This window comes from Podarcis liolepis (genome assembly GCF_965112155.1).
Source record: "Podarcis liolepis genome assembly, chromosome: 6".
Classification (NCBI taxonomy): Eukaryota; Metazoa; Chordata; class Lepidosauria; order Squamata; family Lacertidae; genus Podarcis; species Podarcis liolepis.
Genome location: NC_139559.1, coordinates 755,023 through 779,322, shown reverse-complemented (window position 1 = coordinate 779,322; position 24,300 = coordinate 755,023). Strand labels below are relative to the sequence as shown.

Here is a 24,300-nt window from a genome sequence, read left to right as displayed (position 1 = left end):
TCGCTTCCAGGCAGTCCTGCGCCTTTATTGGGAGGCGCCGTCAAGGCCAGCAAAGCAACACCCCACACCATGGGGGAAGGCGCCCCCAGCCCCCCCCGGCCTACAGTTGGGGCTCAAGCACCCACAGCTTCAAGTTCAGCCACTGGCAGCCACTGGCAGGCAGGCAGGTGGGGGCAGCTGGGCCTGCCAGGCCCCAGGGAGCAGCTCCTTGCGAGAGGCAAGGGCACACTGAGCGTTCCTGGTCGTGGCGCGAAGGCACAATCCAGACAGGGTGCTGATCCTGCTTGCCAACGCAGCCAGGCCCCCTCTCATCCCCCGCAGAGCCAAGAGGAAGCAGAGGTCCATGCTTGGGGGGGGTAGGGGAAGGACGAGGTCCCCCTTGCTAGTCTCCCAGCGTGATGATGTCATAGTGGACCCCCGGCTGGAGCTCGTGGATCTGGTCCGCTGCGCAGTCTGTGCTGAACGGGCCCTGCGCTTGGGCCATGGCGGCATCAGCCACCGCTAGAGAGAGAGAGAGAGATGGGTGGGAAACAGGTAAGAAGCAGCTGCGTTGGAGGGGTCAGTTAAACCAGGGGCAGGAGGGGGCTGCCCCCTCCCAGCCCAAATTCTGCAACTTGTGCAAACTAAACAGGCGCCATTTGCATTCTTGCTCCATGAGTTGATTGGACGAAGCTGGCCCCTTCCGGATAATGTGGACCACAACTCCCATCATCTCTGACCCCTGGTCCTGCTAGCTTGGGTTGATGGGAGTCGTAGTCTAACAGCAGCAGGGGACCCACGTTTGAGAGACGCAGGCAGAGGATGTGCAGCCCCCCTTCCCCCCTCCCTGCACCCACCTGTCACTGCAGAATGGGCCGCGGCCTCCAGCTGAGCTTGCGTGAGGAGCTGCTGTCCTGGCGACACGGGGACATACTGGATCTGCGGAGGCAGAAGCGGGCAGGGTGGGCAGCAGCCCTGGGAGGCATTGCCCCAGCCTCATTCCCTTGCCCCACCCATGAGCTTCCAAACCCTCCTGCTACAAACACACGGAGTGGGAAGAGGGCCTGCCAAACGCCCCCTCTCTCCTACCTGGGGCTCCTGCATGAACTGACCGCTTTGCTCGTACTGGATGTGGGTGATCTGGCCGTCCTGCACCTGGAAAAGCGAGATGGAGAGGCGGGGTGGGGGGGTGGGATAGAGAAAGGTGGGTTGACCTAGTGAGCAGGGGGCAGGGAGAGGAAGGAAGGCGGCAACTGCTACCTGTCTTCCCCTCCAGCCCTGGTCTCACCTGGATGTGATGTGTCCCGGGCAGAACCACGTACTCCTGGGGCAGGAGGTGCTGAACGCCATCCTGGGTGATGATGTACTGGACCTGGGAGGGAAGGTGTGGGGGTCACATGGGATTGCTATGAGGAATCATGAAAAATGCAGCAAGCCATTGTGTCAGCGATGAAAGCATTGCTTGACTGGGCTTGAGTCATGGACGATAATTTCTGATCGAATCCCAGAAGCCTCTGCATCTCTGTCCATTTTCTCTGCTGCCCATTTTCTCTAAGCCTGACAGGCACATATAAGCATTCTAAAACACAGACCGGTTGCTTCCCCAGTTGCATCCTGGGCCATAAAGATAGGAGGTAACTTTGATGTAGATTTTGTTCATCTTTAGGTAGATCTTAAGGGCCAGGAAGAGAGCTCATAAGAAGATGGTAAACATATCTTTCCTTGCCTGTCCTTCCTTTCCTGTTTACTGCCTGTTTATGACCTCCGGGGTTTGCAAAATGCATTCCTCCTTGATTTCTTGATGCATGCTCAAATTAGGTCTTTGTAGTTAAAAGGATTTCTCTGATCTAACTTTGTCCCACGTGGTTTTTTAAAAAAATGCTCAGAGGAAATCTGATTGGTTTGTACAAGCGATGTTAAAAGTTCTTTTGTTAATAAAAGGGAGCTGGGCCAGGGTGTGGCAGATGATTATTGGCACTTCCTCACAGAGTCTTGCTGGCCAAGCCTCGTGTGTATTTTATTAATCAGGGTCCAATCCTTCCTTGGCCTTCGGAACGCAACAGGAAGGCGCAGAAAGAGGAGTCTGGAGAGTGTGCTGGATCAGGCCAAGGGGGGCCCACCTGCCCAGCACCCTCTCCTCACAGCCGATGCCAACAGGACGCTCCGAAGGGAAACCTGCAAGCAGGATACTGGTAGGGAGCCGTGCTGGTCTGCTGTAGTCGAAACAAAATAAAGAAATTCCTTCCAGTAGCCCCTTAGAGACCAACTACGTTTGTTCTTGGTATGAGCTTTCGTGTGCATGTACACTTCTTCAGATACCTGCATGCACATGATAGCTCATACCAATAACAAACTCAGTTGGTCTCTAAGGTGCTACTGGAAGGAATTTCTTTATTTTTATTTCGATTGCAAGCAGGATGCGAGCCCAAGAGCCCTCTCTCCTCCTGGGCTGCCCAGAAACGGGCATTGCTGCCTCTGGCCGTGGAGGCAGAGCAGGGTCATCGAGAGCCTCTTTCAAAGGCTGGTGACTGTCCCTGCGTCCTGCAGGAATGAGTTCCACAGTTTAACTGTGCGCTGCGTGAAGAAGACTGCCCTGAGGCATTCTGACTTCCTGCCAGGCCAGCTCTGGGCCCCCCCAGCCCCCCCTTGCCACTGCCCTACCTGGTTCTCTGCCGTCACCAGGTGTTGCACCATCTGCCCGTCTGCCGTGGTCACGATCTCCTGGATGTAGGCAGCATCCTCCTGAGAAGAGACGCAAGGGGGTTCAGCTCTGGGCCCCAAGACCCACCACTGCCGCCCCACGCCCAGATGCCCCACATGCGGCGGAGACGCAGGCCGCAGAAGCCTGGAGGGAGGGGACCCGGGACTCTGGCCTGCTTGCCCCCCTCACCTGGCCAGGGACGCTCTGCTCCTGCGTCATGAGGATGCGCTCCTGCCCCAGGGCCTGCTGGAGCCTCTCTGGAGCCAGGACAGCCTGGCCGGACTGAAGGGTTGCTGTTGGGATGGGAGGGAGGGAGGGGGAGAGAGAGAGAGAGAGAGAGAGAGAGAGAGAGCATGCTCTGGTGAGTGCGGTTGGCAGGCATACAGCTGCCATCTTCACAGGGGCAGAAATGGTCTCCCACGTGCAAGAGGATGCAAGTTCCCCAAATGTTTTGGGGGACACCGTCCCCTTGATTCCACAAACTCACTCCCAGTGCCCCCTGGAAAGCACTATTCAGAAGAGTGGTTTGCATGAGCCACGAAGGAATGCAAAAAACCCAAAATCTTGCATTGTAAATTATTTGCATGCATTCTGACTAACGGCAAAATAAGGGTGAAGGAAACACGTACGCAACTGCTTGCCAAACAGGTGCAATCACTCACCTACCACAGGTGTACGGTAACTAATTTATTAGAAAAGCAATAGGTGTTGCCAATTATGGGCCATCCTGTGACAACTCAGAACTGTAAACGTGTCCATTTGTGACCAAAGGAAATAGACTTGAAAGTGAAAAGAGCAGCAAGACTTTAAATACGAAGCAGGGAAGTTGTTTTAATCAAGGCTCTGGCTTCCTCAATCTTATGCAGGCAATGGATGGGCTTGGAGGGGCCCCTCCAGCATAGCTGTCAACTTTCAGATTTGAAAATAAGGGATCAGCAGCCTCTCCTGTCCCGGGGACAGTCTTTGGGATATCTAACAATCCGGGATAGCAGTGGGAAGCAGCGGGAAACGGCGCTGGAATAAGGAAATTTCCCGCAAAAAAAGGGAAGGTTGACAGCTATGCCCTCCAATGCCCCCCCCCCGCTGCCCCCTTGCCTCTTAGACCCCTCTAGGGAACCCCAATTGGGGAACCAGTGGTCTTGGCTGCGCACAGCGCCATTTTGCACTTCTGCCTCCCCCCCCATTTGGGGCTCTTGAGAGGAGCAGAGACGTGCCCTTTGCCCGCCCTGTGGCCGATGGGCAGTGGGGAGAGGAAGGGAGCCGGAGCCTCTGCTCTGCTCACTCTGCAGCGTGGCCAGGGCCTCATCGTCGCTGTTCAGGATGATGGTCTGGGAGGCGCTGGGGGCCAGCTCAGGCGCCTGCTTCCCCCCTTCTGCGCTGTGCAGCCTCTGCATGTGGAATTTCAGGTGCCCGTTGCGGTTGAACCTGCGGAGGAGAGAAGAGTGGAGAGACTGAGGTGGGGAGCTGGACTCCCTGCTCCCCTGGGGTGGCTCTGCTGTGTGAAGGGAAATGCCCCCCCCCATGCTGGCAGCAGCGGCCCTTGCCCACCTCTGCCCGCAGACGTGGCAAGCGAAGGGCTTCTCGTTGGTGTGCGTCAGCGTGTGGCGCCGGAGGTCCTTCTTGTTCTTAGAGGCAAAGCTGCAGTGCTGGCACTTGTGGGGCCGGAGGCTGGCGTGTTGCTCCATGTGGGCCTGGTTTGCGGGGGGGGGGGGAGAGAAGGGAGAAACCAGGTCAGGGCGTGGGGGCCCCTCCTCCTCACCCTCCCCTGGGGCAGCTCCCTAAATCAACTCCCACAATTCAGATGAGTCACTTGCCCAGCCTCCTCCCCCCCCAGGAAAGAGCCCTCCCCAAATCTTTTTTGTTAAAATAGTTTTTATTAGGAATTTCAACATAGCAATTTACCAAAAACACATAATCCTCACCCCCCCCCCAAGAAAATCCCACCCCCACCCAAGGACTTCCCTCAGCTCCTTTCTCTGTTTTTTCAGCACATGTTATTCTCTGCATATTATAAAAATGTAAAGATCCTTAATTTATCTCTATGTTACCAATAAAAAGTTTGTGAAGGTTTATTCAAACCCTGCCAAGGAGTCCAGTTCGTTTTGTTGTTTCTTTAAGTACTTCGTAAAAGGTTCCCATTCTTCTTTAAAGTCGCAGTTGTCCTTCTCACGTAGTTCATCACGCCAATTCCGCAGAGTCCATCAGAGCCCTCCCAAAACCTTCTAATACACCCCACACAGAGCATAGTGGCCCAGAGTGGGGACCCTCAGACCTTCTCTTGCGGGGGGTGTCACTGAGGGGTGACCCAGGGACACCCCAACCCCCCTCCTCTCAGCTTGGGAGCCCAGGGGCTTCTCCAACTGCAGCCTGCCCTTCCGCCTCCCCGCTGCCACCCGGGAGAGCGGCAGTTGTGCCAGGCTTCTCTCCTCTGGCCGCAGCGCTGTGGGCACTTCCCAGCCGCCCTGCCCCCTCCACCTACCCGGACGTCGGGCCACAGAGCTGCCGTGAAGGGGCAGTCGGGGCACTTGAAGGCGCTGGGGCCGACGTGGGCACGCTTGTGGCTCTCCATCTCCGCTCGGCCCGCAAACGTCGCCATGCAGATCTTGCAGGAGAACTTCTTGGCCGAGGGCACCTTGCCCGCCGGGGCTGCCGGCAGCTTCTTGGGGGAAGTGTCGTTGGGGGAGGCCTGCTTGGGCGCCCCCTGCCTGGTGGGAGGCCTGCCCTTGCCGGGGGCCGGTTCCTGGTCGGCGGGGGCCAGCGAAACGGCCTTGTGGGCCGGCCAGGCCAGGCACTGGACCAGAGGCCACGGGACGCTGCACTGGGCCTCTGGCCGCTCCCCACTCATCTGCAGGGACAGGAGGGAGGCTGGTTAGAGCAGCACTTCCTGGGCCCGGGGCTGGGCTGGCCTCCCTCCTCCCTGGGCGACAGACAGGCCCCCTTCCTCCTCCTCCTCCTCCTCCTCCTCACCTCTACGGTGTGCTGCTGGCTCTCTGGCGTGCTGCTGGGAGTGGTGGCATCCTTCAGGGTGCAGCTTCTGACCACCGCCTGGACGACTTCGCTGGCACTCTCCCCCTCCCTGCCAAGAGACATTGGACAAAGTCACGGAGGAACAGAGGCCTGTCGATGGCCAGTTGCTGGAGGCCCCAGGAGAGGAGAGGGCTGCTACTGGGTTTCCCACTGGGGGCGCCTGGTTGGCCTCTGCCAGACCAGGATGCTGGCCCAGGTGGGCCACTTTCCTGACCCCGCAGGCCCTTAGAGAGGCAGAAGAGTGAGTCCAGGGCGGTGAGGGGGGTCTTCCAGCTACCCCAAATCTCTTCCTTTCTAAATCACGTGGATCCAGAGAAAACCCTGAAGCCACGGGGGCAGAAGGAATGCAGAGCGAGCCTTGGTCTGAGATGGCAGCCCCACCTTCTACCTCCCCCAATTTATTTATCTTTCACCTTCCCTGCAAGAAGCTCAAAGCTCCCTAATTTAATCTCCACAACCACTCTGTGAGGTAGGTGAGGCAGAGACTGGTCCAAGTAATAAACAAAACATTATTATTATTGTTGTTGTTGTTGTTGTTGTTGTTAATTATTCCCTGCCCAACTGGCTGGGTTGCCAGATGGCACATGAGCTTTGTGTCTGAGCGGGGATTCAAACCCTGATCTCCCAGGTCCTGGTCTGGCACTCTAAGCACTGCACCACGCTGCCTCTCGCTAGCGACTCCCTGCGGCCAGAGCCCTTCTGCCTGGAGGCGGCCGGCTTCTCTGCTCTCACCCGTAGAGCGTGCTGGTGGCCTCCTCCTCACTTGGGGCGATGATGCTGTACTCCGCGGTGCTGCTGAAGGGGATGGTGACTTGCTGGATCTCGGTGCCCTCCAGGGCTGCCTCCTCTGTGACGTGCAGTGTCAGCACCTTGGTCTGCGCCTCCTCCTCCTCCTCCTCTGGCTGCCCCTGGGGCTCGGAGGCCTTGGAGAAGCCGTCAGCCTTCACCACGGCCACCTGTAAGGGGGGGGGGGAAGAAAGCAGCCGTGGGTCATGGCACGGCACAGCTGGAAGGGCCCACCAGGGAGCTGGGGCTTGCGAAGGCGTCCCCGGCCTCACCTCCAGGGTGCTGCTGGCGGGCAGTTCCCGCTGGCTGCTCATGTTCAGCAAGAGGTCCAGCGCCGTCTGTGTGGCCAACTCAGCAGAGCCTTCTACGTCTGCGGGGAGAGCAAGAGGGAGGTCAGCTGGGCTCCTGCTCCCGACATTTCTACGCCCTTCGCCAGCCACGAGGGAGGGAGGGAGGGAGGGCTTGCTTGCTTGAGAGTACAGTACGACTGCAACTTGTGCGATTTCAACAATACAGTGGTACCTCGGGATGCGAACCAGATCTGTTCCAGAGCCCTGGTCGCATCCTGAACAGAACGTGTCGCTGCTTCCGCGCATGTATGTGACGTCATTTTGACCATCTGCACATGTGCAAGTGGCAAAACCCAGAAGTAACTTGCTCCGTTACTTCCGGGTCGCTGCGGAGCGTAACCCAAAAATACTTATCCTGAAGCGTATTTATCCCGAGGTGTGACTGTACAGTGGTACCTCGGTTTACGAACTTAATCCGTTCTGGAAGTCCGTTCTTAAACCAAAGCCATTCTTAAACCGAGGCACACTTTCCCTAATGAGGCCTCCCTCTGCCAGTGCCCTTCCACCGTTCAGCTTCCGTTCTTAGACCAAGGTAAAGTTTGCAAACCGGGACACTATTTCCAGTTCTGCGGAGTTTGTAAACCAAATCGTTCTTAAACCGGACTGTTCTTAAACCGAGGTACCACCTTCAGAAAAGGGCCACCCACATTATCAAGGGGGTGGAGTGAGACCCCTATGTGTTGTATGTTTTTGAGACCTGTCTGTTTTTTGCATTTTTTTTGGCTATACAGTCATGCCTCGGGATGAATACGCTTCAGGTTGAGCGTTTTCGGGTTGCGCTCCGTGGCAACCCGAAAGTAACAGAATGCGTTACTTCTCGTTTTGGCTGCTCGTGCATGTGCAGACGCTCAAAATGACATCACGCGCATGCGCGGAAGTGGCGAAACGCGACCCGCACACGCACACAGTCGCGTCTTACGTTCCTTTCAGGTTGCGAACGGGGCTACGGAACCGATCCTGTTCGCATCCAAAGATGCCACTGTAACTGGTATTTGGTTGACCAATAAAATCCGACTCCCATATGAAGAAACGTTGCAGCATTTGGGACCTTTTAGCTTTGGCGAATGGCAAGTAAGGAATGGCAACATGGCAGAAGTTTATAAAATTATTGCATGGCTTGGAAAGAGTGGATAGAGGAAAGTTTCTCTCCCTTTCTCGTGACACTGGAACTTGTGGACATCCAGTGAAGCCAAATGTGGGAAGAAAAAGGAGAGTCCTTCCTCATGCAGGGCCCAGTTCAACTGTGGAACTGATGGCCACCAGCTCAGATGGCTTTAAAAGAGGCCTGGGCAAGTTCATGGAGGAGGAGAGGGCCTCTGCTGACTACTAGCCACCATGGCAATGATCTGCCTTCCCAGGCAGAGACAGAAAGGCCTCTGAATCCCAGGTGTTGGAAACCACAGGAGGGGAGAGGGCTGCTGCTTGTGGGTTCCTCAGTGGGGCACCTGGCTGGCCCCTGTGAGAAGAGGGCGCTGCACTCGACGGGCCCCTCCCTACCTGGCTCGTAGATGATGGTGGCTGCCTCCAGCGGCTCCTGCGTCAGGATGGGGGGCTCTGGAGCAGGCGGGGTTTGGGCAGGCTGGTAGGTGACCTGCTGGAGGGAGAAAGCGGTGAGGGCAGCTCAGAGCTGGTGGGAAGGATGGGGCAGCAGAAATGAGGGGGGGGGCAATGCCCGGGCACTCACGGGGGAGCTGGCGGGTGCTGCCTCCGCGGCCGCCTGGCCCTGGCTGTGCTGCTGCTTCAGCTCCTCGATCTGCTGGAGGGTGAAGAAGGGGCGGCGGCGGCAGGGGGGCTCCTCCGGGTGCCGCTGCACCCACTCCTCAAAGTTCTCCGCGTGGCGGCACTGGATGTGGAGGCGCAGGTTCTTCTTGTGCTTGGTGGTGAAGTGGCAGAACTCGCAGGCAAAGGGCTTCCCGCCTGCAGGGGAGACACAGCAGTGGGGGGAGGACGGAGCCTGGCTGGCTGGTGGGAAGGGGGGGGCAGCTTGGCAAGTGGGGGAGGAGAGAGAGTCTGCCCCCCTTCCTTTTTGCAGGAGGCAAGATTCCAAAAAAGCCCAGCGGGACTGTTCACACCCGTTGAACAGTCCTAAACACAGAATTGCAGAGGGCCCCCGGGTCCCACCGTCCAACCTCTGCTTGGAAACCTCCCAGGAAGAGGGGAGAGCGAGCCCCAGCCCTCTGCCTGCAACGTCCTCTCTGCCATCTGCCAGCCAGGGGGGGGGGGGGACTGGTCCCGCTGCCCCAAATCTGCCTCTGCCTTTCTTTGTGTGCCTTCTCCAAGTGAAGTCCAGGGGGGGGGGCTTTTCTGCGGTGGCTCCCCGTCTGTGGGATGCTCTCCCCAGGGAGGTCCGCCTGGTGCCTTCATTACACACCTGTAGGCGCCAGGGGAAAATGTTCCTCCTCAGCCAGGCCTTGGATTCAGATTCTGTAGCCTTTTAAATGTCTTTGTGTTACTGCCTTGTCGCTTCTGGTTTAACCATTTCCTTGTGAACCTGGGTAATTGATGGCATGAGACGGCGCTGCTCACCTGTGTGCTTGACGGCCATGTGGGAGAGGAGGAAGTCCTCCCGGACGGTGGCGTAAGGGCAGAGGCTGCAGCGGTAGGGCTTGTCGTGGATGTGCAGCAGCTGGTGCTTGAGGAGCAGCTTCTTGTCCTCGCAGACGTGGTCGCAGAACTCGCACTTGAACCTGTCCGGGGGGACGAGGAGGAGGAGGAGGAGGGAGTACAAAAGAGCATTGTTAGCAGGGATATAAGAGTACATAAGAGTACATAAAAGCATTGTTAGGCCTTTAGGGAGGTATTCTTATATGCAACGGCTGCAGCTCGGACTTTGGTGGCAAAGGGGTGGAAGGAACAAGAAGCCCCGACAATAACGGACCGGCATTACAAGCTACAAGAATTTGCTGAAATGGCGCAGTCAACAAATACCCTGAGAGGCAATTCAAAACAAAAATTTATGGGAAAGTGGGACAGATATAGAACATACATTCAAAAATACAGCAAGGCTTCGCTATCTATGCTAGCATTTGATTGACGTTGGAGTGAGACTGAGTTGAGAAATAAGACTAAGAGCACATATTGATATAGGAATGTATTAGATAATACGTAAATATATATACAATAATAAGAGTACATTCATTTGTAAAAAAGGAATATACAACGGGAAAGACAGGAAGTCTAGTGTGTTGGTATGTATATGATTTTTTTGGGGGGTGTTTTTGTTTTTTCTCTTTGTTCTTTCTTTCTTTTTGTTTCATTTTCTAGGTATATAAAATTTGTATATATTTTTTGTATACGTGTTGAAAATTATATTACAGTAAGTCCTGTAATGTAGTATGACGTTTACTGATGTAATATGAGAATGTTAACAAATAAATAAAATACAAATTCCAAAAAAAAAGGGAGGAGGAGGAGACGGCCGTCACCATGGGCCAATGGGGGGGGGGGCTATGTGCACAGCTGTTGCTCCCCATTATTCCTCCCCCCGCCCCGCAAGGGCAATGCAGAGGGTGCTCACCGGCGGTTGGCCACAGGCTGGATGTGGGTCAGCAGGTGCATTTTGAATGTGTAGCGCTTCTTGAAGGACTTCCCACACTGCAGGAGAGAGGAAGGCTCAGGTCATGCGGGGCAGGGGCGGAGGAAGGGGGGCAGTCTGACCCGGGTGTCAACACTGAGGGCAGTGACAAATGCCAGGTGGCACTCACTGCGGGGCCACGCGCCTCTCCTGGGAGTGACGTGGTGGTTTGGGTGCCCGCAGGCTCCGCGCTGCCCCAAATGGTCCCCCTGCTGCCTCCCCCCCCCAGCTGTAGGGCGGCCTGAGTGGGAGGAGGCAGGCAGATTCCCTGCCCCTATGGGCATGCCACCCCAGGCGCCCAAGCAGCTTCCTCTGCCGCTGATGCAGGGTGGCAGCTGCGGACCTCACAACCTGCCCCCCCATGCCCAGGCACAATGCATCAGCCAAAGAGGGGGCCCACCTGCTTTGACACCCACCTTGTCACACATGTGGGGCTTCTCGGTGCTGTGCGTCTTCATGTGCTGCGTGAGCCTCTTTTGCATGGGGTAGACGCGGCTGCAGACGGGGCAGGGGAAGGAACTGCGCTTGGGGGGCTGCCCAGAGAGAGGTTAAGGTATGGTCAGAACTGCCTGGCTCAGGTGAGACAGAGACCCCCCACCCCACCCCACGAGGAGCAGCCGGCCATGCTCAGCCCAGAGAGCTGGCCCTTATTCTGGGGCTGAAGCTCCCTTCCTGGTCCTGCTCTGGACTCTGTGTGTGGCTTTGCCAAGTCACAGCCTCTCAGTTCCCAGGCAGAAGCAGCCTCCCTTGCAGGGTTGTTCATGAGGGCACACACAGCAAGGAACGCCCCCTTGGGGAGCCAAGAAAGATTCGCACGCAGGAGTCAGGTGGAGGGAAGGAGGACACTCACCGGATCAGCTCGCTTCTTCCTAAAAACCAAAACAAAGGATAGGTGGTACATAACACCAGTACAATTAGGGGAAATGTATAAAACTGGCTCAAAGCTATGTTGGAAATGCAAGGAAAAAGAAGCGACTTTTTATCATATGTGGTGGGACTGCAGTAAAATTAAAATGTTTTGGGATATGATATATAATGAGTTAAAGAAAATGTTCCATTCAACATTTGTGAAAAAGCCTGAAGCTTTCTTGTTAGGGATTGTGGGAAAAGACCTGCCAAAGAAATTTAAAAATATTTTAATGTATGCGGCAACGGCGGCAAGAGTCTTAAATAGCACAAGGATGGAAGAACGAAGAAACCCCGATGAAAGAACTGTGGCAAGAACAACTGATGGACTATGCGGAACAGGCAATATTGACACACAAACTATGTGACAAGGCTAACTCTGGTTTCAAAGATGAATGGGAACCTTTTATGAAATATTTGAAGAAGCAACAAAATGAATTGGACTCTTTGGCAGGTTTTGAATAAACATTCACAAACTCTTTACTGCAATATATAGATAAATAATTTGAGGATTTTTACAATTTTGTAACATGCAGACAGAAATATGTGTTGATAAACCAGAAAAAGGAGCTGAGGGAAGTCCGGGGGTGTTCTGGGGGGGGGGGAGGGGGGAAATGGAGGGGGGAAAACAATGTGGATGATGTATTTTTGTTAAATTATTGTGTTGAAATCCTTAATAATTTTTTTTAAAAAAACAAAGGAAGGAAGGGAAGAAGCAGCAGGTGAGGCCACTGAGAAATCACAGAATCATAGAGTAGGAAGGGACCCCCAGAGGACATCTAGCCCAATGCCCTGCAATGCAGGAATGTCAGCCGAAGGAATCACTGTCAAGCAGCCACCCACCCCGTGACCTGGACATGGCAGAGAGGCCCCGCTGAGCGCTGCAGCAGCAGCCGCTGCCACCCCTCTGCTGCCCGCCTGGGTCTGCCGGGGCCCCGAGGACACCTACTTGTCGCGGTTGTGGACGGCCGAGTGGCGGATGACGTCCTTCCTGTAGACGCTGGTGTAGTCGCACTCCTCGCACTTGTAGGGCTTGCTCCCCACGTGGTTGAACATGTGCTCCTGCAAGGGGAAGGAGGAGGCGGCTGTAAGTGATTAAAGAATAAACCTGGGCTGGTTCTGGCTCCTTGGCCTCTCTCCATCGGCTCACTGGAGCAAATTCCCACAGGCCCCTCTCTCCGCCCCGATTCCCTCTCAGGCAGATCTGTGGGGGGTGCAGGACAGGGCCTCCTCAGCGCTGGCTGCTGACAAACAACTTTAGAGAACTTACACTGGCTCCCTCCTTGCTGTCCTCCCACTGGCAGACAGAGGCTTTCTTGTTCCAGCAGGCTTTGGGGAACAGATTGCTTTTTAAAAAAGGTCCTGCGCTGTGATGTTTTGATTGGACAAACTGATCGTTCATATGTTTTAATAGATCTTTTGTATGCAGCAGACCTGCAACTTAACGCTCGCTTGACAGAAGTGATCAGAAACTTACACAGTGCTTTACCAACTGCACTGGCTCCCGATGGAGTACAGGGTCAGGTTTAAGGTGCTGTTTTTGACCTTTAAAGCCCTCTGCAGCCTAGGACCCACGTACCTACGGCCTCTCCTGGTCTGCCCCGCGGAGGACCTTAAGGTCCACAAATGACAACACTTTGGAGGTCCCAAGTCGCAAGGGGGTTAGATTGGTCTCGGCTAGGGCCAGGGCCTTTTCAGCACTGGCCCCAACTTGGTGGGACGCTCTGTCCCAAGAGACCAGGGCCCTGTGGGACTTGACATCTTTCCGCAGGGCCTGCAAGACAGAGCTGTTCTGCCTGGCCTTTGGTTCGGACTCAGTCTGACCCTTATGTTTCCCTCCCCTTATGGTTTTGATCTATGAGCTATTTTTAAAATAAGGCTCGAATTTTAAATTGCATTTTAACCTGTATTTTAATTCCCCCCCCCCATTATGATTTTACTGTAATTTTACTGGTGTTAACTGCCCAGAGCCTGGTTCTGGCCAGGGAGAGCAGGGTATAAATAAAATGTATTATTATTTATTACAGGCAGGTGGGGAAGAGAAAATGAATACATAAACGTCCCCTGCTCTCCATTTATTTGTCTTCCTCCCACCTGCTCAGTGGCGTTTAGGAGGAGACGGGAGAAGGGAGACGGCCAGCGGCTCACCTTGAGGGACGACCAGCGCCGAGAGCGGTAGCTGCACTGCAGGCAGCGGAAGAGCTGGGGGTCTCCGGCCTCGTGCGAGTTCACGTGGAAGCGCAGGTCCTCGGGCGTCAGGAAGCGGGAGCCGCAGATCCGGCACAGGTAGGGTCGCATCAAGGGCTTGGCCGACTTGTAACAGTACCTGCGGTGTGACATCACAGGGGCGCTCAGCGCAGAGAGCCCAGCCCCACGGAGGCCCCAGGGTCTCTTGCAGGGAGCCCCACGGAACCAGCCCCGCCTGCCGTCCCCACCAATCACCTTCGCCCGATGTACTTGCGGTATTTCTTGCCCAGGAAGCGGTGGGAGGGACGGCCGCGCCGGCGGGGGAGCGCTTCCAGTTTCTCGCGGGAGGAGGGGTCCCTGTTTTCGGAGTCGGACTGGCTCACGGCCTGCTCCCCGTGGCTTTGGCCCCCCACAGGCACTTGGTCCGAGGAGCTGGCCGCCTCGGGGCCTTGGGGGTCGCCCTGGGGGAGGCCCTGGGACGAGACCACGGGCTCTGCGTCGCCACCTGCCCAAGGGAAAGAGCCAGGCAGCTTAGTTTGGGGAGAAGGAAGGGGGGGTGGCCTGAAGCCACAGCAAGCGCAAAGCCAATCCAGGAACAGCATTGTGCAAATTGGGGGGAAGGGGAAGGAAAAGAGAGCATGAAAAAACAGGATGAGAACTATTTAGCATGAAGAAATCTGTTTAGCCTGGAGAAGAGAAGACTGACAGGTGTCAAAGGAGCCATCTTCAAATATGTGATCCCACGGGAGTGTCATTGAATTCTGCTCCTATTGATCCAGAGCAGAACTCCCAATGTATAGTTGGCAGAGGAAAAACCTAAACACGTTGCAGGATTCCCCCAAAATAGACCAGAGGGAATGAATATTTCATCCAGCAGAGCTTTACTGCTACTGAAGGCAAATGAGCACAATGGTTAGAAATCCAATACATTCAGGATTGGCCCTGTCCATGAGAAATCCAGTTGCAGCAGACTTAACTTAAGCTTGCAATAACCTATGTCTAAACTTTAATGCTACATGCTGTACAGAACAGCACACCAGAAGGAAAAGAGAGAGAAAGAGAAAGCGAAGCCCCGGCTCCTTCTGGCCTTAGTATGATAGTCAGCATGACGTTGACAGAAGAGAAAAGAGAACCAGTTTAAGCCCACTGTTCCCAGCTTCTCTGAAGGAATAACCCAAACATCATGAACCTTCTGCTTGTTTCTTTCACAAAGAGAAGCTTCCAGAACCTTCTTGAACTAACTGGAATAGGAAGGATCTCTACACATCAGATCAATACTTTCTGCTCCAAGAAATGCAAACTGACAGGGAGATGGAGCAAACTTGTTCTCTGATGCCCCAGGGGACCCTCTCCATGTCTCTGCTTGGTGCCGCTGCCTTGCTCCCCTCGCGACTCGACCCACAGGGGGCAGAGGGGGGTCTGAGCGAGGCTCCCTCAAAGGCAGCAAGCCCTGCCAACCTCCTGCCAGCAGCTGAGTAGAAGAAACCGCCCTACTGTGAAACACACTTATTTGCAAGAACACCTATTTGCTTGTGAGTAGTCCCATTGAACTCCAACGGGGCGCCAAAGCATCCCCCGGAGAATATGAAAACCTCCCTCCCTCCCTTTCTTTCTTTCTTTCTTTCTTTCTTTCCCCCTCCAAATAATCTTTATTAGTTTTCCAGTTACATACTCCACATACACATAATGTGTTGCATTTTACATTTATACTTGCTCCTAAGCGATAAAATTATATGTGATATAAAAAACCAGAAGAAGGAAGGAGGGAAGTCAGCGCTGAAAACCTCCATTTCTGCTTTGCAGCCAGGAAGTGTTTCACTTTGGCCCTACATTTGGTAATGACTTGGAAAGCGGAAAATCAGCCATGCCGTGCAGGTGGGGCTGATGGAGTGCACCTCTGTGTGCATTTCTGCACAGGCTCCCTGCTCCGCCACCGCCGCTTACCCTCTGGCTGAGGGACCACCTCCAGGCAGGGGAACTTGCGAGGCCGTCCCGGCCGCCGGCGCAGCCGCTCCTCGCTGGACGTGGGCACAGGGCGGCTGCTGGTCTTGGGCAGGCGCCCTCGGGGCTCGTCCTCCGCTGGGTTGTAATCGCTGTCCCCTGCGGAAGAGTGGCAAAGGCAGGCCAGGTGAGCGGGGCGGGGGAGCCGGGTGAGGGGCTGCAGCTGGGGGGTTGCGTGAGAAATACCTTCAGGGTCATCGATAGCCCCTGCGTCCACAATGTCATCTTCCTCCTCCTCCTCTGCTTCTTCTGCCTTCCTCTTTTCTGGGGCCTTGGGCACAGAAGCTCCCTTCCGGGGGCGCCCTTTCTTCACACCGGAGGCTGACACTAGAGGGGAGGAAACAGCACGATTCAGTCTATATATATATATATATATATATATATTTGTTTTCGTAGATTTTCACGGGTACAGGAATGCAGGTTTTGGTGTCCTCGGGTGTCTTCCCGTGTAAAAGTTGGGGTGTCTAGGCGACGTTTCGACGAGGTCTCACTCGTCATCTTCAGGCTGGTGCTTTCGGCTTCTTGTTACTGGAACAGAGCGGGATCTCAGTGTTTGAGTTCCTATAAATACTGTAGAGGGGTGTGGTGTATTGCCTCAAAAGTTCTGGGCAGAGGGGAAGTTCCCAGGCTAGTGTTCTTTTCTTCTTTTGTTCCTTAATTACTTGAGGGATATCTTGAGTGATTTCTTGAGTGATATTCTGAGTGCCACTTAGGTGGGTCATTAGGTGTGGATTAGTTGCTAAAGCCTTCGTGTCTTGACCTCTTGAATTTGTGAAGAGTTTTTCTGGGAAGATGGCTGTACTGCACTTAGTTGTGCTTTGGCTTGGCTTCGTGTATAGGGGCGAGCTGTGGTTTTGTGCCCTGTGCCAGCCAGATCTGTGTAGGGATTGCAGGGGGGTGCAGCATCCGGAGGTGCCACTATGGTTTGGTTACTGGATGGTGTCTGTAATTTATCTGTGGAGAGGGTCTGGGTTTGGGTCTGGTGTGGTTGATTGGTGGTGGCGTTCTGTGTGCCTCTGGATCTGGTGTCGGTTTTTGTGGGGAGGGCTAATTTCCAGATGTCTGGCAGGCGGGACGTGTCGTCACGCTTGTTCATGTTGTGAGGGTGTTTCTCTATCTCGATGGCTTCCATGATTATTCTCTTGTGGTGATGTTCCATGTTAAAGAGCAATTTGGAATCTGCAAAATTAATTTCGTGTCCTGTTTCTTTCATGAGGCACACAGAACGCCACCACCAATCAACCACACCAGACCCAAACCCAGACCCTCTCCACAGATAAATTACAGACACCATCCAGTAACCAAACCATAGTGGCACCTCCGGATGCTGCACCCCCCTGCAATCCCTACACAGATCTGGCTGGCACAGGGCACAAAACCACAGCTCGCCCCTATACACGAAGCCAAGCCAAAGCACAACTAAGTGCAGTACAGCCATCTTCCCAGAAAAACTCTTCACAAATTCAAGAGGTCAAGACACGAAGGCTTTAGCAACTAATCCACACCTAATGACCCACCTAAGTGGCACTCAGAATATCACTCAAGAAATCACTCAAGATATCCCTCAAGTAATTAAGGAACAAAAGAAGAAAAGAACACTAGCCTGGGAACTTCCCCTCTGCCCAGAACTTTTGAGGCAATACACCACACCCCTCTACAGTATTTATAGGAACTCAAACACTGAGATCCCGCTCTGTTCCAGTAACAAGAAGCCGAAAGCACCAGCCTGAAGATGACGAGTGAGACCTCGTCGAAACGTCGCCTAGACACCCCAACTTTTACACGGGAAGACACCCGAGGACACCAAAACCTGCATATATATATATATATATATATATATATATATGTTTTCAAACATTACATTACAATACAAATGTACCAAAGCCAACACCATTTCCTCCCCATCCTCCCATACATTTGTATCTCTATTTCCTCCTCAATCCATCATATTATTCTTTTCTCCTTCCTCCCACTTCCCTCTGCCCCCACTCGATTTCCTCCACATTATACAATTTACAATAATCTTTGCATTCTACAGTCTTCTCAAATCATCTATATATTCTTATTCTCTCTCCTTACTAATTTTTCTTCCGCCCAGTACTTCACAGTTTAATCTAGGCATATTAGCATATCTTTTTTTGAGCAATATTTTGTCATATATTCATCGAAACATTTTCACTCCTTTTTGAATTTTTGATTTGGATTGAGTCCATGTATTGTGCCCCTCCCATCTCTCCCATCGTGCAGCAGCTTGACTTGCAAGCAGCAGAGTTGAGAAAAGGATCCCTGGCCTGGAGAGGGAAAGGTCTTTCCCCGCTCTCTAATGACGTTGGATCTTGTGGATGCCCAATAGTGCTGAACATTGGAAGACTCTGGATGGATGGAAGTCCTTCTTCATGCAGAGTAAAACTACGGAACTCCCTCTCGCAGGAGGCAGGGAAGACCACCGCCTTGGAGGAGGATTAGACATATTGATGGAGGAGAAGGAGAGGGCTACCGAGGGCTCCTAGCCAGGATGACTCTGCTCTGCCTCCAGGGTGAGAGGCAGCGGCGCTTCTGAATGCCAGTTACTGGAAACCACAGCAGGGATAGTTATGCTCTTGTGCTCAAGTCCTGCTTCTGTTTGGCCACTGTGAAAACAGGACGCTGGACTAGATGGGCCATTGGCCTGATCCAGGCAGGCTCTTCTTAGGTTCTTATACTGCCCTGTTTGTGCCACAGAACCTCCCCTCCCTCCCCTACTGCTAACCCTCCCCCTCCCTCCCCCCTGGCTCCCAAACGTTGACTGCACACAAACTACAGAAGCTGATAGATTCGTGGCGCGGAGCCAGAGTTCTCTTGGCAAGCCTGCGCAAGAGCCGACTCCATGCCCTCGTGCACCAATCCTGCCTTGCCCTCGGGGTCCCTTCCAACTCTCTGAGTCTACGAACCGCTCCAAAACTCCACTCCGCCCCTGGAGCTTGACGCACCTGGCTGGAAGTGGCGCTCCCTCATGTGCTGGATGAGGACCCTCTTTGAGGCGCTCTTGTGCTGACACATCTTGCATTTGAACTGCTGCACCACGACCACCTCCATCAGCTCCTCCAGGCTCTCCAGGTCGGGCTCCTCCGACTGGTCCAGCGGCTCCGGCTGCTCCAGCAGCTCCAGGGGCCCGGGGTGCTCCACGCACGTCGAGGTGGGGCCGTCCACAAGGGCTTCGACGGCCAAGCTGCGGGCCAGGGCAGAGCTGGCCATGTGGGAGATCACGGGGGCCCCTGCGGCAGAGGGAGCGAGTGCAGGCACCAGGTCAAGGGACAGCTCCTCCCAACACCCTCCCTCTTCTCTAGGCTGGCCAGGAGGGAGCCCTCAGGCCAGCGCAGTCCGTGAGCGGCAGAGGCTGAGGCTGCCTCCGCATTCTGCTCCCGGCCGGACAGGAAGGAAGCGAGGGAGGTAGACCACAACCAGCTGGAGCCAGTGAGGTGTAGCGGTTAAGAGTGTCGGGCGAGGACCTGGGAGAGGGTTTGAATCCCCCACTTGGCCAACCTCACAGGGTTGTTGTGGGGATCACATGAGGAGAGGGAGAATCACGTACACCACCTTGAGCTGCTTGGAGAAGAGGGTGGGAGAGAAAGGCAAAGAAATGGGTGCATAAGACCCTTTCCTTACCATCATCTGGTCCCTGCAGGATGAGGTACTGGGTGGTTTGGGCCCCACCATCCTCCTCACTTGTCACAGCAATGCACCCTGAACCAGGGAAGAAAGAGAAGCAGCGTCAGCTCCTCACAAATGGCATGTTTGGGGCTGCCTCGTAAAAACGGCTGTGAGAAGCGACTTCCAGAGTCCATTTGCTTCCCCCAACTCCCTCTGCACCCTCCCACCAGAGACTCCCCCCCCCCGCAGCCCTCTGCCTGCTCACGCTGAATGATGTCTGGCCCAATGGTGGACTCTATGATCTTGTCAATGGCGGCACTCAGATCCGAGGAGGTGGAGGCCGTGGAGTTGGAGACGACGGGAGCTCCTTCCGCGAGGACGCTGGAGTGAACGAGGCCCTGGGGAGACTGGGAGACCAGGACAGACTGGCTCACGGTGGAGACGCTGGACACCAGGGTGGACTGCGCAATGGAGGAGGAGTCCGGCAGGTAGGCCCTGGGCAAGGCGTCCGTGCTGGAGCTGCTCTCCGGTACTTCGGCCTGCGAGGCAGAGAGGGGGAAGAAGCAGAGGCTGGAACTCGACTCAGAGGTGGCAGAGAGAGGAACGTGGTGGACGCTCCTTCACAGGAGGATTTGAAGAACAATTTAGGTGGCCATCTGTCAGAGACTCTTTAGTTGCAATTCCTGCATTGCAAGGGGGCTGGACTAGATGGGTCCCTTTCCAACTCTACACAAATAAATAAAGGCAAGTCCACCATTCCACGAGGAAAGGCAAGAGGAGACTTCCTACTAGCCTATCGTTCTTCCACCAGGTCAGACTTGCTATCTTCCGCTCTTGTGAAATGGGCCTGGCCTGCTGTGTCCCCCATCCTGGCAAAAAGCCTGGCCCCAAAGAGGCAAAAGAGACGTGGTCCGTACCAAAGAGATCCCTCCGCTGTCCGAGCTCTGGCCGACCCCAGATTCATCTGCCTCCGAGAGGGTGACGGGCACCGAGGCAGCATCGCTGCTGTCTGCAGACATGGTCTCTGAGGTCTCCATGCCCAGGCCACTCTCAGAGGGCTCCTCTTGCTGCCCCAGCCGAGGGGCAGCATCGCTGCTGCTCTCCACTTCATTTTCTGCTTCCATGGCCGAGTCTGGAAAAGCAGAGCGTGTCTGTCATGGTGGGAAGAAACCCCAGTCTTCAGTTGCCCCCTACTGGGATGTGGCACTTGACACTCCCCGTCAGTGAAAGGTGGAACGAGAAACAGAAGCCTCTGACTGCAAAAGAGGAGTGTTCATGCAACAGCACCTCCCCACCCGGAAAAAATAAATAAATCAGTAATGGAATCAATGCTAATCCATGCCAGGTCTTTCCTAGTCATATTTCTGAAGCTCTCTTGCAAACCCAGCACCCAGGCCAGCTCAACACTCTTCGGTGTAGCATCTTGCCCCCCTCATGACAACCCCAGGAACTATCTTGCTTGTCCGTTGCATGGTACATATTTCTGGCACATACCTGAATGGGGATATCCCAACTACAGCCAGAGCCAGACACAATTCCTCTAACTGTGCTTGAGTGAGGCCAGAAAGCGACCAACATCTAGGGCACCTCAGACTAGGCAAGGAGAGAGAAGAGAGGAAACAATAAACTTAAAGCTTTTAGAAGAGGACTTAAAGAAACTTATGGAAAATAAGGCTACCAAGGTCTACTAGTCATGATGGCTGGATCAGAGGGACCCGGGATCAGAGCTCATAGGACTCGAAATACCAGCTGCAGGGAGAGATCCTGCCTGTGGGGCCTCCCAGAAGAGGCATCTTCCTGGCCATGAAGAGGATGCTGGGTGAGATGGGCTCTTCTGACGTTCTGAGGCATAAGAGGGGGCTGCTGAGCTTGAGGGGATTCTCACTGGGGCACCTGGCTGCCACTTTAAAAGCAAAATGCTAGGCTAGATTGATCCGGCTGCAAGGCCCTCCCTGTGTTCCACAACACAGCTTCATATAATCGGGCTTATCTCCGAACCTAGATGGCTCCAAAGACACAAGAGGTGCTCCAAATTCCAGGTTCTTTGTTCCATCAGGGAACCAAAGATGAAAGCAGCAAGCAACTAGTGTATCCCCTAATCTCTAATGAGATATATTGGCAGCAGAAAAGTAACTAATGTTTGAATGACAATCTCATTACTTTGCCACCTCCAGAGTCTGCCCTACATGTGTCCTTTTGGGCAGGAAAACTTTAGCCTGCTAGGCACTGGGTTTGGAGTCCAGGTGACCCTGTGCCTTGGTTTGCTTATCGCCCCCCCCCCCCCGCCGCCCAGCAGTTTAACCACTAAAATTTAATGGAAAACTGAACAAGCTGCCGGAGGGAGTATTGCTTGTCCAGAAATGCCAGAGTACAGTTTGATCTAAGCAGAAAGAAAAGTGGTGCTCCTATTGCTGAGCGCTTAAGTTGCTCATATTGGTGTGTGGTATAGTGGTTAGAGTATCAGACTAGCATCTGGGAGGCTGCCCTGCACAACTTCGGTGTTTGCAACCCACAATTCACCCCGTGGGGGAGGAAGCCAGGCAAGCAGGCGTCCGAGAGCGCTCCTTGCAGGGCTCCTTGAATTGTGGGCTGCAAAGACCAAAGTTGTGCAGGGCAGCCTTTGAGGCTGGAGCAGAGCAAGGGTGGAGGGGGCTGTGGCAGAGAAGGTTTTTGCCCTGAGCAGGAGTTGCAGGAATTTATGTATAGGTTGGGGGGGGGGGGTTGCCCCTCCAGCAGATATCATGCACATGCAGCCCACTACCAAAACCAGCACAATCACTTTTGTGACTTGTCCCCACAAAACACTTCATCACAGTTTCTTCCTATCCATTCAAAGGGCCTTTGCTGCACGATACCAAATGTAAGAATTCACTGATCAATGTATCTCTGTACTGGCTCACTGGGAAAACTTCAGAAATTCCTATAGACATGTGAGCTCAGCTACTCAGCAGGCCCTCTGCCTGAGTGATAATCCCTGGCATCCAGAGAGTGCCAGAGGGTAGCCATTCCAGAAATAACAAACCTGAGTGCCAGAGAGGTAGCCATTCCAGAAATAAAAAACCCAGATGAAGACAAAAGGGTGTGATTAATTTGGCTGGGAACACTTGATGGGTGTTTGGTGGAGGGCAAGGGGAACCATGGGGCAGGGTCCAGGATGCTCCGATTCTTGCCACCAGACCTCCACTTTCATGATGTAACCGTGATGTATTAGTGTTGTAGTTTGGGGGTGTGTAACATGGGGATTTGCAGCTAATAAAAGTTTGGGGTCTCTTTTGTTGGGGGCTTCCATCTTGTTCCACCTGGTGGCAGGTGGGACTCCTGTGGCGACAGTCTTCAATCAAGACCAAGCCTCCTGGCTGCTGTTTTGCTCTGGTACTCCTGGCTGGTGTCCTTGTTTTTTGTCCAAGGGAGCCCTCAGATTTCTCCGTTAACAGAGGCCACCCATTCCCCCTGTTGTGTGGTGGCATGGACACCAGATTCTGCCCCGATGCCTGCATTGCAGGGGGTTGGACTAGATGGCCCTGGGGGTCCCTTGCAGCCCTAGGATTCCGCGAGGAGGCAGCCGAGCTCTGGGCCTGCAAGCGCAGCCGCCCAGCCGCTGCCTGAGCCGGGCTCCCGGGTCGCCCACCGGGCAGGGATGGAGGGATTCTCCCACAATGCACCTGGAGAGGCCAGGGCGCCCCCGCCTCCCTCTCCCCGCCTCCCCTTTTCCTATTGGCCCAGCGCCCTGGCGTGACGTGCGTGCGGGGGGGGGGGGGCGCCGCGCTCTGCCTTCCCTCCCGCGGGGCCTTGTCCGAGGCGGGCTGCCCTCGGCGCTGCCTGAGCCCCCGCCCGCCGCCATCTTGCGCCAGGCCCCCTCCCCTCGCCCGCCGCCCGGAGACCCAGCCAAGCGCCCCGGGGACCCTCCGCGCCGCCGCAGCCTCCTTACCGCCGGGGGCCTCCCGCGGACGCCCCCGCGGCCCCTCAGCCGCCCGCTCCCTCCGGCCCGGCACCCGCCAGGTCGCCATCGCCGCTTCCCTCGCCCGGCGGAGGGATTCTTCCGCCGGACCCCGCCGGCGCCGGGACTACTTCCGAGGGCGCGGCGGCGGCGCTGGGCGGGAGGCGGGGGCGGCGGCGCTGCTACGGCTTCTTCCCCCCGGGGGCCGCTTGCTCACGCGTCGAGGGAAGCGTCAAGCCGGCCGTGTCCTCGGAGAAATCTGGCGGCCCGCGGGGGACTACTTTATCTCCGCGGAAGGCTTCGAGGGCGTCAGTTACGTAAGTGCGCGAGGTGAAGGAAGGGCGTGCGGAGTGCGTCACATGATCGCTCAGCATCACGTGCCGGGGCGGAAGAGAGGCTCTGGCCTTCTCGGCTCCCTCCGGGCCGCCTGGCAGGGGACCGTCCTGGGCCGGGCGAGGGGGGACTCTGGCAGGGCCAGGCCGAGGGGAGACGGAGCCCCGGCTTGGGCAGGCCTCGGCTCAGGCATTGGCGCAGCTGTCAACTTGTTGTGGTTGAATCGTTTAGTCATGTCCGACTCTTCGTGACCCCCTGGACCAGAGCACGCCAGGCCCTCCTGTCTTCCACTGCCTCCCACAGTTTGGTCAGACTCATGCTGGCAGCTTCGAGAACACTGTCCCACCATCTCGTCCTCTGTCGTCCCCTTCTCCTTGTGCCCTCCATCTTTCCCTCCATCTTTCCCTTTTCCAGGGAGTCTTCTCTTCTCATGAGGTGGCCAAAGTCTTGGAGCCTCAGCTTCAGGATCTGTCCTTCCAGTGAGCACTCAGGGCTGATTTCCTTCAGAATGAAGAGGTTTGATCTTCTTGCAGTCCATGGGACTCTCAAGAGTCTCCTCCAGCACCACAATTCAAAAGCATCCATTCTTCGGCGATCAGCCTTCTTGATGGTCCAGCTCTCACTTCCATACATCACTACAGTGGTGCCCCACAAGACGAATGCCTCACAAGACGGAAAACTCGCTAGACGAAAGAGTTTTCCGTTTTGGAGGTGCTTCGCAAAACGAATCTCCTATGGGCTTGCTTCGCAAGACGAAAATGTCTTGCGAGTTCCTGCGGGTTCCCCCCCCTTTTCTAAACCACTAAGCCGCTTATCAGCTGATCCGATAAGCTGATAAGCCGCTAATAGCGCTAATCCGCTAATCCGTCAATGGGCTTGCTTCGCAAGA

The 24,300-nt window shown here is 55.0% G+C and overlaps 1 protein-coding gene across 6 annotated transcripts; it reads right to left on the bottom strand.

Moving 5' to 3' along the window:
- On the bottom strand, positions 1-23,183 carry ZNF335 (zinc finger protein 335). Of its 6 annotated transcripts, none has more exons than XM_083507338.1 (29): positions 23,070-23,183; positions 20,636-20,734; positions 20,059-20,273; positions 19,407-19,680; positions 19,157-19,234; positions 18,481-18,765; positions 15,698-15,838; positions 15,455-15,610; positions 13,766-14,015; positions 13,472-13,649; positions 12,273-12,385; positions 11,268-11,286; positions 10,834-10,950; positions 10,361-10,437; positions 9,370-9,530; positions 8,528-8,760; positions 8,341-8,437; positions 6,766-6,863; positions 6,440-6,663; positions 5,648-5,756; positions 5,160-5,525; positions 4,229-4,371; positions 3,963-4,105; positions 2,870-2,973; positions 2,641-2,721; positions 1,268-1,351; positions 1,069-1,134; positions 837-918; positions 1-501 (listed from the first exon to the last, which is right to left on the bottom strand). In XM_083507338.1, the coding sequence occupies exons 3-29, from the start codon at positions 20,263-20,265 to the stop codon at positions 383-385; spliced, it is 4,005 nt and encodes a 1,334-aa protein (XP_083363464.1). In that variant the 5' UTR covers positions 20,266-20,273; positions 20,636-20,734; positions 23,070-23,183; the 3' UTR covers positions 1-382. The 6 variants fall into 6 exon arrangements, with proteins under 6 accessions (XP_083363464.1, XP_083363465.1, XP_083363466.1 ...); XM_083507339.1 differs by having other exon boundaries at positions 8,341-8,434; XM_083507340.1 differs by having other exon boundaries at positions 13,781-14,015.
- Positions 23,184-24,300: the final 1,117 nt, after the last annotated feature.